The sequence below is a fragment of the Amaranthus tricolor genome, chromosome 10, assembly GCF_026212465.1.
Source record: "Amaranthus tricolor cultivar Red isolate AtriRed21 chromosome 10, ASM2621246v1, whole genome shotgun sequence".
In the NCBI taxonomy this organism is placed as follows: domain Eukaryota; kingdom Viridiplantae; phylum Streptophyta; class Magnoliopsida; order Caryophyllales; family Amaranthaceae; genus Amaranthus; species Amaranthus tricolor.
In genome coordinates this window covers 3078367-3091236 of record NC_080056.1, presented here as the reverse complement: position 1 = coordinate 3091236, position 12870 = coordinate 3078367, and the positions used below count along the sequence as shown (strand labels likewise).

Below are 12870 nucleotides of genomic sequence, written 5' to 3'. Positions count from 1 at the left end.
ATTTATTTATTTTATTTATTTATTTATTTGTGTATTTAAATTTAAAGAAGTAAAAAAATGCACATTAGTATATCTTGGAAAACTATCTTAATAAATTTTCAAGATTTCGGCATGTGCAAACACTCAAAATCCGTCACACTTGGGACATCTTCTATGTTTTCAACTATGATGATTTTGTCTCGTGTTATTCGGATTACATTTTTATTATATTTTTTAGTCCTACTTGTAAAATAAAGTATTTTTTCTGTTTAAAATCATTGTATATTTTTGTTTTTATTTTTTAGTTTAACGTGAAGAACTAGAGTGAAGATTTTCTTTTATTAAATTACAATCATTATTCATTAAATCCAAAAAATAATATATTCAATAAGATTGATACCATTTAATTTGGCGAAATTGATTTTTGTGCAAGTCGAATCCTGGTTACTTAAATATGATTGTTGACTTTTTTTCTTGATCTGTGGAACTAAATTTTTTATTACACATTAGCTGCAATATATGATATAAGTTTAAAGGATAAATAGAGTTGATATTTGTAATGTACCAAGTAAATCGAAATGAAGGGAGTATTTTGATTGTTGATTTTTTTGTTTGATTTGTTTAACCACTTTAAAATCTTAACTGTTTTATTAGTTTTTAAACTCACTAAGTAATTTAGTTGTAAGCATGTTAAAAAAAATATATTGATATTTATTTGAGATGATGTGAGACAACAAACTAAAGTCAATGGAAAAAGTTAATTAAACTAATATTTTCTTTTTAGCTTAAAAGTCCGATATTTGATCAATAAGTTATAAGTCGAACTTGAAAGAAATTTAAAACCAATTAAAAAATTATTTACCAAATATCCATGAATAAGCACATAATTCGCCTTTCTGGTTGATAAGATAATTGTTTCATCAATACAAAGACAAGTAAGAATAATAAATGATTTCCAAACGACAATTTTCGACAAGTAAATTTTAATTGAGTTTTATAGATTTGTCAAATCTTAAATTTAAATTGATTCTAAATTTTTAAATGAAATTAGCGTTTTCAACCATACTATTATTACATTTGGATGCAGACTATATTTGATGAAGACTACATTTGTAATTTGAATGGAACAACTAAAAATCTTTTAACTAAAAATATACACGTTTCAACAACTAAATTCAAAATTAAATTTAAACTTAAAATTAAGCATAAATCATATTGAATTAGGAAATTTTACTAGATATGATATCCATAAGAATGAGACGACCACAAAGCATTTATTTGGATGACAAATATATCATATAAACTAATGTATAGGGCGTATCTGACAGTGAAACTTTTTCATACATGAATTTTTTTTCTAATTACATACATTTCTAAATTTATTAATGTCATGTTTGAAAACAATGATTTCATTTAAAAATGACTCAAATTTATTATTTGGCAAATTAAAAATTTTAAATTTAAATTTGGATCAAATTTTTTCATTATTTTTAAAGTAGTTAAAGTTAAGAATTTGAAAATAACTACCAAAACATTGTCATTCTTAAAATTTTTCATTTATGATTTCATAATTGAAATCCATAATTTGAAATAAAATACTTTCCAAATATTATATTAAATTAATTTCTTCAAAAATTAGGTACACAATTTATATACTTCTCCACATGCTTTGTTCCAACGAACAAGAGAGAATTTTATCGGGTGCGATTCTAGATGAAAGAGTCGAGAGTAGTCGAGTGGCCTAATGGTCATTATCATCATCGTACTAATTGAAATAGAATCTAATTCTCCAAGTTTATTATTATTCTAAAATCCTACGACAACTAAATTAACCTTATAGCGCGTTTGACAATTTATAATTCATTTCCTATTACTGAATGTACTTGAATCTATGCTTGATAACATAAATCTAAAACTTGGAAATTTGAAATTAAGCCAATTCCGTAGAATTCTAATTAGTAATGGCAATGTGAATTTAGCCGAATATCAAATTTGGAAAATTTTGAATAAATAAATATCATTGTTCACAAAATAAATATCAATTCTATTCATCATCATCATACTCAATGTCTTCCGCTCATAGAAAACTATGATCAGGGTGGGGGGAAAAGAAGGCGACAACTTATACACATAAAGAAAAGCGCGACCAAAAGTCTCTTAACTCGAAAAAAATCAGATGTTTGTATAATGAAAAGAAGCGAGTATAAAAATTACGAACTGAACAAAAATATTCAAAATGCAAATAACAGAGCACCTAGGTAGTCTTAAGCCAACATTCGTCCGTATTTGAAAGAAAACCTCTGGCAACGTAATTATATTACGTTGTATCGTTAACAAAAAGTACAGGTGTGCAATGGGCGGCCCATTGGGCCTGACCCTCTATTAGATGAGTTTTCAACAGATCGGGCCATAATGGGCTGAACTTTTAAGAAAAAATGAAATAGATAAGATAAATTATTAAAAAAAGCACAAAATAAGAGGAAAATCAACTTATTTCTAAAAATAAGTTTTTAATTTCCAAACCTGAAGTTTGATTAACTACGATAGGTGCTTAATATTTTAAAAAGACAAAAAAGTTGTTCCCAGTTAGTAACTGGGAATAGGGTTGTTGACTTTTTTGACCCTCTTCGCAGTTACTTACTGCGAACACCATCGAGCATAATGGGCCTGTTAGTGACTGCGAACAGGGTCAAAAAAGTCAACAGCCCTGTTCGCAGTTATTAACTGCGAACAATTTCTTTGCCTTTAAAAAAAATTAAGCACCCGCTTACAGTTACTAATTGCGAACATAACCAAACCTCAGGTTTGGAAATTAGACGCTTACTTTTAGATATAAGTTGATTTTCGTCTTATTCCGTGCTTTTTTTTAATAAATTATCTTATCTATTTCAATAATTCAACTTTTAAAGGGTCAAATTTCACTATATACGAAGCGAGTCCTAAACGGGCTTTACTCTTCTGGAGTATTTACGGATCCAATGAATATTGATTGAGTAGAGGCCTATAATGAACTAGACATTGATCTCAAAGAACCAAATCAAACTTTGTTGAATATTCTAAGAACATATAAGTAGACCTAGACAATTCCATGGAAGAAGATGTAAAGGATGAGGGAGACATTGATGTGGATAATGGAGATATGGAGGACAATAATGTCTAGAAGATGAGTGTTTAGCAAAAATGCTTAGATCCTAACATGCAAACAATGTCCCAAATAATGACTGAAAATTTGAATAATTATAATAAATGTCTCAGGGTTGAAAATTAAGTCCAACCCATTTAAAGTCCATTTTTTATAAGACTTGACTCGGCCCGTTTAATGTAGAGCCCAACCCGGCCCTCTAACATGTAGACAATGTCCCAAACAATGATTGAAAAGTTGAATAATTATAATAAATGTGTCAGGGCAGGCAATTAAGCCCGACTCGTGTAAAGCCCATTTTTTGTAAGCCTTAACCCAACCCGTTTAATGTAGAGCCCGATCCGGCCCTTATTCAGCCCATTACACAGGTCTAACAAAAATATAATATTCTTTATAGAAGATTAAATATATAATCAAAGAATTCTCTTGAAAACAAACAGCACAGGGCATTATTAAATTTCGCCATCCTTTTTATTTTATCGCCGCCCCTATTTTAATAAAATAACGAAAATGCCCCTGGATTTAAAATTTGTGTAGCACACTTCAATCTCACTGAATAACACTTTTATCACTCTAAAAGCACTAAATCAAAACGTAAAATTTTTAATCGAATTTCTTATGTAAATCGAGGTAAATTTTAATCAAATTCTTATGTAATTTTTTTTAAAAAAAAATACAAAGAACCAGTCGTGTGTGACTTGCATTTTCAATTTTTTTTAAAAATTTTAATATTTGCGATTTATTCTATTAATTAGTAATAATTAATATTTATGTTATTAAATAATTGTAATAATAATTAATTTGATATTATTTTTATTAGTAATAATTACTCCATGTTTATGTTCATGAATTATGTTTGTTAATTAATTATTATTATAATTTTTTTAAAAAATTAATTATAATGATAATAATAAAAAAATTATATTAATAAGTATTAAATAATATAACTTATTAATTAAATGTTTGTTAATTTAACTTATTAATTTAATAAATATTATTTTTAAATGTTTATTAGTTATTGTTAAATATTTATTATTTGTAACATAAAAATTATTACATAGGAAATTCAATTAAAAATTACCTCTTTTTTTTAAAAAAAATTTATATAAAAAATTCGATTAAAAATTTTACGTTTTGATTTAGTGCTTTTAGAGTGATAAAAGTGTTATTGAGTGAGATTGAAGTGTGTTACACAAATTTTAAGTTCAGGGGCATTTTTGTTATTTCATTAAAATAGGAGTGATGATAAATTGAAAAAGATGGCAAAGTTCAAGGTAATGTTTTAAGTGCATGATTAAAAGGGGTTAGTAGTTGGATATTAGTATGGATGATAATCAACGTGACTTGCACAATTACCTCAATCAATCTCATCCAAGGAACCCCCTTCATTCTATCATTGTTTACCCAAAAAATACCCAATCGCATCAAAAGGGTTCCAACAAAAAATTTTTAATGAGGTCTTAACTCAGTTGTAAAGCAAGTACCGCTTTTCAACAAAGGTCATGAGATGATTCTCACCTAGCCCCTCCCCTTCCCTCAGTTTACCCTATAATAAATAAATAAATAAAGTGACGAAAAACCAGCACGCACATGTGCAAACCAGAAAGATTGAAAGGCGAAATAAAATGCTAAACTTTAAAAACATGGTATGGCCTTAAGCCAGTTATTTTGCAACTTGAAAAGAAAATGGGATGACTATCATACTATATTTTGTAGAAGCAGACAATCAACAACTGTATCTCTGTTATCTTGCTTTTGTACTAAGAAAAATGAGGGACTATTACCCACTGCTAAGGAACATAGAGAAAACCTAAAGAAGTGGAGCCCCTTGGAATTGCAAAACTATTGTGTTGTTTCTGTAAAAACTTGAGCAAAAGGACATCACTAATCACATTGAGCCCACAGATAAGCTGTGATAATTTCTATTGAAAAAAGAAAATTTTGAATATGATCACATTTTTCTATGGCACAACTTGACATGATAACGGGCAAATCATAGCCAAGAAAATTCCTCTTCCCCTCCTATAAGGCGATAATACCTGGGGATGAACCACCGTTGCTTAAAATGACTTCCAAAAGATATAGCCGTAAATTTCTCACAAATTGTCATCATCATGTCTTTCAGGCAGCCAGCTGATAGAAGAGTATTTGTTAGCCTGGTGCAAAACAAACCATTTCAACCTATATAGGAGAAAACGTCCAAATAATAAAAAGTATAAGTTAATAGCTCGAAATGCCCAAAACTCGATCATCTCACTACGCAGAAGAATGAAGATAAACAATGCTATCAAGAGATTAAAGCAAAAACAACATGCAAAAGAATAACCCATAGCCAATAACACGTGAACATAACACATTCAAGAAAATGTAAGCATGTCACGAACCTCAAGTACTAACGTCTGATTCTTGGTTTGCAACGAAATTCAGCTAACAGTGCAATATGATCAGAAGACCACTCCGGAGAAGGAAGAGCTGTATCCTTCCGTAAGCTTTCTTCATCCAATAGTTCAAGTAAGGATTCTACCGTCAAAAAGTCAGCTGAAACCACCAGTTATACGAGCAAATTGGATGAGCTAATCAATGCAGGATGTAAATAAACAAACCTGGCGACAAAAATAGCATAACAGGCGCTCAATTGTTACCTGTGTAAAATATGTAATCGTGAGTCCCAATAATATCTCTCGTGCAATTTGTGAACAAAGGCTCATTTGTAGAAGAATCCATTCTTCGCCTTTGCTGCTCTAAAGATGGACTGATCCCTCTTGCAAAGGACGAATATGCACTGACCTAAAATTTGCAAAACATAGCTAATTTACGTCACGCACATAAAGCATCAGAAGCACAATGTATGGTGTTCAAAGGTTACCAAGGGCAGCTGATGCGCAAGCTTTGTATGAGGCCGCAATATTCCCAAAGGGTCCACTGCTAAATCAGGATGAAATGGATCAACTTTACCCATTGCAAGAAGAGCATGAGGAGCACTACAGTTAAGACAAAAATGCATTTACTTCAAACGCATGAAACCTTAAATAGCAATGATATCCAGAACATGGTTATCTCAAAATACTATGACATCACATGATACAAACCTTCCAGGAGTTGAATTAAAGTCTCCACACACTAACATTGGGATATCACCGCTGGCAGATATCTTTTCCAACCCCTTCAACAAAGTATGGACCTGAGAAAAGAACGCCGAAGAAATTTTACAATCATATCTTTGAAAGAAGAAGCCAAGAAAAGAGAACTTGCTTTGCACACCTGCCAGAGTTTGACGTCCTTATGTTCTTGCTGCACATTTACATGTGTATTTGCCTGATCCAAAATGCAAAGGGAAAAATCAACAGAAAAGTAAGAAAATTACAAGTGTTCTGATTTAAAACATAAAATGAAACGAAGCTCAAATCCCTTAAGCAAAGAGGACAAGAAATCAACAACTAATAATACAAAGACTGACAATCTGAAAAGCTGTCAAGGTAATTTATAATACCAACTGCCCTAACGGCAGTCTAAATCTCTTCCCAGAATTAAAAACATCTAAATATTATATTTTAAACATGTGCACGCACAAAATGCAACAGCTAGCACACTTTATAGAGAAGGCAAACATACATAATCATTGAGTCTCTTAGACTTAATTTATAACAACTAGAAACCAGTACATCTTTTCGTTAGTCTACGGGTGACCCTTTAACTAAACATAAGTTACAAAAAGATCATTATCCCAAAGAGCCATCCTTACGCTCTTGAAATCAGCTAATTTGAAAAGATGATATTGAACGGATAATCTTAAGGCAATGCTTTTAAAAAATCGTTGTCACATGGCTCACAAGAAAAATAATTAACCCATTTCATCTAAACAAATCAGGCAAGAACCAAAAATTTGGATCAACAAGAATTCAGTCGGAAGCAGACTTCATTATTATCATTGATCTGTCCTTGCTAGGTTAGAGGAATAAAGTATGGAAGATTGGCTAACATTGATGTCTACACACCAAAAAAAACAAACTAATTATTGATAGTTGTTAAAGTTCCAAGATTCAAATAATGCAAGGCTATTTAACTTAATGAAACCTAAAAATTGTCTCACTGCAATTGTCTTTAAGCCCTTTACTCCCTGAATAGCCGCATATTTCATAAAATATAAGTACTAATTTATCTTCAAAGCCATTTATAGTGGTCTAAACCAAATAACTCAGACTGCGAAATGTATTTACACATAAGACAGTATGCAAGACCCCTTGAAAATACCGAGAAATATTATCATATCAAAGACTCCTAACATTAAAAGGTTGGTACTCACAACACAAAAAAGCTGTCTCTTTCCAGGAGTATCAACGCCATGATGAGTAAATTTTGCTTCCAGTACAGCTATTAGTGCAACATTATCCTACAAAAGAATTCAAAATAATTTTAGTATATATACTGAGGCGATAAAAAAATAAGTTTAATAAAGTCAACCTATAAGAAAATTGTGAAAAACCAATACACTAACCTTAACAAGTCTATACAGAGCAGTTTTCTTCTGGGTAATAGGAACTACAGCGTCTGTTAGAGATTGAGCAGCCTTATTAAATTCAACCTATAAACAACATTAGAACCATCAGTACACGAAAATTCCAAAAAAAAAAATAGAGAGAATGCATGACTAAGTAGAGAAAACAGACCTCGTATTTTTTAACATGAGAAAATCTGTCTCTACGGAAAAATGTTGCACACCCATCACCTGCTTGTGTGACCTACAAGACCAACACAACATGAAGATGGAGAAAATATTAGGTAAAACATGATACGAAAAATGAAATTGGGTACCTCTGATGTTTTTCTCTTATACAGAGCTTGGTAGCCATGTTTGTCAAGCTCAGGAGCAAAAAATTCTTCAAAATGATCGTGTTGAACCTGATTTTGAAAAAAATTGTAACCATCAGTAGCACATAAGGGGAGTTCAAAAGGCATCTCAATGTTGCACCGAGTACCTTATCTAAAAAATAAAGGGATGTGCAAGATTATTTCTAACTACAAAGGAATTAAAATTCATCTTATACATCACATAATAAAATTATAGCGGAGTGTGATAAAATAATGTGTAACTAGAAGCACTAGCATTATGTCAAAACAATCCACCATGGGAACTATCCATCTGAAAGAGCAACTATGGGTATGAACTAAAGAACAAATATTTGTACATAATTTTTATGGATGTTAAGAAGACGTATGAAAAAGTAGCAACGCATAGTGGATTATGAAAAAAAAAAAGATACGGTATCCTATTCTATTCATTCCTATCAATTGTACTTAAAGACATGATTTCGAGAATATGTAGACATGATTTCGAGATCGCTATTCATACTACACAACTGAAGTGCTATACTTCTCTTTAAATCTTAGATAATTAAAAAGAGCACACTTCCTCTCAATTTTCGTAGACATTTTCACTTAAATAAAGAACTTCACAAAACTTCACTTATTGTGTTGCAACCGTAAGTTCGCAACTCTATTTGCACAATAAAATATAAAGCTCCATTCACAGCATTTTGTTGCCCTAATGTTGTTAAGTGGCTTCCAACTAAAGTGGGGTTTGGGAGGACTAGATATACGCAACATTACACTTATTAAATGTTATACACTTGTAAGTGATAAAAAAGAGGTTGTTTTCAATTAACCCTTGAAATGCACATAATGAGCTATTATACTATAGTCTATTATAATCCAAAATCAAAGAAATATAAATCTTTGGCTCTATTGAAATAAGGTAAACATAAAGCTTAATTGATTTTGTAAAATAATTCAAACTACTAAATAAAAAAAATTGCTATATCATTTTAGAAGAAGAATAATACATACAATGCTTTAGCCTCTCCTAATCTAACAAAAATAATAATGTTCTTACTTCTTAAGTTAAAATGATGTACGTGTAAACATAGATATAGGGTATGCCCGACGCAAGGTAGTTGATAGCTAAATAGTGTAAGTAATTGATAGTGGTATGAGTAAGCATAGCTAAGTACGTAGTTTTTTTATAGAAACTATTTCAACACAAAATATGTCATAAAAAAAAAGTATTCAGAGTGATATAAGCACACAAGTCAACAGAAGAGACTAGAAGCAAATATCTAACCTCTTGAAGACAAACAATGTCAGCACGATATCCCACAATTTCTCGCAACAGATTTTGTCTACGGTATGGCCAAGAAAGGGCCCATGAGGGACAATAACTATATGTATCACTTGTGGCATAAGAGTCTGCCAATATGTTATAAGAAAGCACAGTAAAAGTTCCTGAAGACGCAACACGTCCATCTGAATCGAAAGGCCCAATCACATCCATCCCACTAACTGAAATCATGCGGCGTGGAGTTGGTGTAGGTGCAGGGATGACACGAGATGTGGTCAAAGTCATGGGGTGTCCAACTGTTTGCTTTGTATCAGCATCTATGACAACACATTCAAATTTCAGTACGTGACCAATATCATCAGCTGAAGGGGTATATGTCTTAGAATACCCGACTTCAAACCAAGTTTCACCGCCACTCCTTTGTGTAACAGCAGTAGGATATAGAGGAGTTGATCCATTATTCAAACTGAGATTTGATGCAGATGGAGTCAAACCAGTGTTAGTGACTCCAGAGCCAGAGCTATTGAAGCGTCCATACAATTCTTCATCTTCAGCTCCATTCTCATTCAAAGCATTGGCAGCACGTTCATGCAGTACACGGTGATGCTGCCAAGCATCTAGAAAGCACTTCGAAGAGCAATGGTAGCTTTTAGCAGCAGGAATCTTGCCCTTTATACAGCCAATGCACTGTATAGTCGCTTGCTCAGTTGGATGCACATAACACACATCAACTTTTTTGTCACTCTGTACACGATACCTATAGCCAGAGTATATATATATATATATACATATAAAAATAAGCTTAGGATAAGGTATGAGAAACAGCTAATCAGGTAAAAGTTGAAACACTTCAAATGCCGAAAAAAATAAGTACTACATCAAAAAATAAACAGAAAAAATTAGACCCGGAAAACATAATTAAAATAGCATACAGTTCATTTAACCAGACAGTGCATCCTCACAAGTCACAAAACATATAAGCTTGGAATAGGAGGATATCCAATAATAAACTATTTTCCTAATGTTCATTTGAAACTTATCCAACATTTAATTTAGGATCACAAGACACCAGACAAGAAACAAAACCTGACGCCACCTGATGCCAAAGCGATACATACAAAATTCATTTAATGCATGGACAATACAAATAATAATACATACAAAATTCATTGATATATGCTTATTTATGAACTTGAATTAATTGAGTCACCAAAAAAAAAGCTCAACTATGAACTTAGCTCAAGCGATGGAAATGTTCACTAGTGGTACTCAGCTCAAGTTTTCACTAGAATTTTATACATATATATATATTCAGTTTAATCAAAATATTGAATGTTTGTGTTTACCTCATTTACACCATAGTAATACACGCATAAAACTCATAATTCCACACACAAATCATGTTCAAAAACAATATTATTGAAACTTATAACCGCAATCTAAAAGATACAAAACAAGGGAAGAAAATGCTCTTCCAACCTTGGGTTTCAAGTTTAAATATACTCATAAAGATTGCAAGTAGATAGAAGAACTCTTCATATAGGTGTTGCAACATAATCCAAGCAAAAAATATGACTTTAGTGTAATAGTAAATTATGATAATCAAACAGATAACAGTGATGCTACCTTTCAGTTTCTCAATAAACAACTAACAAATAAAAGTCCCATTTAAAAAAACCAAAACAAATAAAAAAGGCTCTTTTCAGTAACCCAACAATCACACTAAATACATATATTCACTTCCTTGCCTTTTGGTCCCATCCTTTACCGTCATAACATAATACAACAAGCTGCAAAAACTAAAATACCAAGTACTCTTATAAGCACATAGTCTTACATTCCTAGTAGAGAACTAAAGATGTCAATCCCACACCACGATTTAAAAACAGCAGAAATGGAACACAATTGAATTAAAATATATTACCCTGAGTGAAAACAAGCTAAAAAGTCAAAAACCAGATTACCGAGATCTTATTCAACAATCGACAAATGGCCTCTTGCAAAGACCAGTTATTATAAAACCAATTCACACGGATACGAAATTACACATTGTCATCGGCTCATCACCAAAAATAACTATTGTGATTCGTGTAATCTTACAATTAAAACCTTTTACAAGCCCGAAATTTCTGAAAGTTGAAAAAAGTAAAATTAAGACCAGAAAAAGGAAAAAAAGAAATAATTGCCACAGGCAACTTGTTCAACTTATCCAATTTCCAAGCCTAAATTAAAAATATTGAGGCAAAAGTTCAAAAGATTTGTTTGACATAATACAGTTCACCTAAAAAGGAAATTTAACACATTAAAGAAAATGTTTCCTTATAGATATCCTAGATGTAGTGCATCTTTGCTAATCAATACAAAAAGTAGAAACCTTCTGAAAATTTGAAAGAATACCAAGTTCAAAAATGCCACATCATTGGCTCATTGTGTTATATAGTTCCAATAATTAGTAATTGTATGTTCTGGTAAGGGAGGGGGGTTCTAGAAGATTAAGCAGTGTCGAACAAGCAAAACGAGTTCCACAAACAAAACAAATTAAGGAATTTTCTCGCAAATTTAATTGTAAACATAATACGTAATCTCCCACACACAAAATCTACTGCACACTGAGCAATGCTTCAAATGAATGTGAAATGCTTAGAAACAAAGAACATAAATAATTCAAATAACCATACTACTAAAGAGCAAATAATCAACAAATTAAACCTGAAAGCAACATACCACTTGTATCTCAAAAAATGGCCATCAATGGGAGCAGTTTCAGGAACATCCTCAGAAAAAATGGTCTTATCCTGTTTCCGAAGCAAAACATAAGGAGAAAGTTCGCAACCTACAATGGGAATGTCGGACGGAATATGCACCCTAATCACACTCAGCATGCTTCTTCTTCTTCTCTTTCTCCCTCACTATTATTATACGTATACTGTATCTCTAAAACAAACGTTAATTCTTCTTCAATGACTTCCAAACTTGGAAAAGGTAGGCAGAAACCAGGCGAAACCGCCATTTACTACACCTCCAAATTCGCCAGCCTCGATTGATTTCGCGAACACCAAACCCTAAATTAATCAGCAAGTTCCCAAATACAACGAAAAGATTCAAGAAAAGAGAAAAACAACGAATCAGCAAGATAAACGAGCTGATTGGCGATTTTTGAAACAGGAAGAAAAATCAATCAATCAATCAATCGAAAACAGATCAATACGATGAAGATCGAAATCTGAAGAGAAAAGTGTTAAGAATATGAGAAGAAACTCGGAACAAAGAAGAAATAGTAAAGAGAGGGAGAAAGGACGGTTTGAAATTTTAGGGTTTTTACAGAAAAAATGGAATTCGCTGGAAATTGAAATGGTGGTATCGTTTCTCCATTTTAAAAGGAATTAGAAAGATAGGGAATAATTTGGGAAAATTGAAAAGATAGAAAATTGAACTCCGGTACCGGGTACCCATTCGACCACATGACATTTGACAATCAATTGCATCACATATTTTGTATTAGTTAGAATATATATATCGTTGAAACAATTTCGTAATTAGTTATTGTATGAGATCTATATTCATTATATAATGAAAAAATTACTATGAATAATACTTTCTTCAATTAAGCACTAACGTTTTATTTGCTTTTTGG

The 12870-nt window shown here is 31.7% G+C and overlaps 1 protein-coding gene across 2 annotated transcripts; it reads right to left on the bottom strand.

The window, feature by feature from the left end:
* Positions 1-4796: 4796 nt before the first annotated feature.
* On the bottom strand, positions 4797-12722 carry LOC130825100 (carbon catabolite repressor protein 4 homolog 1-like). Of its 2 annotated transcripts, none has more exons than XM_057690142.1 (12): positions 11961-12722; positions 9240-9993; positions 7934-8020; positions 7789-7860; positions 7617-7703; positions 7425-7511; positions 6383-6436; positions 6211-6302; positions 5988-6102; positions 5764-5908; positions 5506-5659; positions 4797-5302 (listed from the first exon to the last, which is right to left on the bottom strand). In XM_057690142.1, exons 1-11 carry the CDS (start codon positions 12116-12118, stop codon positions 5514-5516), a joined length of 1797 nt encoding a protein of 598 aa, XP_057546125.1. In that variant the 5' UTR covers positions 12119-12722; the 3' UTR covers positions 4797-5302; positions 5506-5513. The 2 variants fall into 2 exon arrangements, with proteins under 2 accessions (XP_057546125.1, XP_057546126.1); XM_057690143.1 differs by having other exon boundaries at positions 4797-5277.
* Positions 12723-12870: the final 148 nt, after the last annotated feature.

Coding starts and splice junctions, on each gene's coding strand:
- LOC130825100 (XM_057690142.1), bottom strand. CDS start 12,118: ATGCTGAGTGTGATTAGGGTGCATATTCCGTCCGACATTCCCATTGTA. Junction 7,704..7,788: donor CTCATGTTAAAAAATACGAG/GTCTGTTTTCTC, acceptor TGTTGTTTATAG/GTTGAATTTAATAAGGCTGC. Junction 6,103..6,210: donor TTTAATTCAACTCCTGGAAG/GTTTGTATCATG, acceptor TCTTAACTGTAG/TGCTCCTCATGCTCTTCTTG.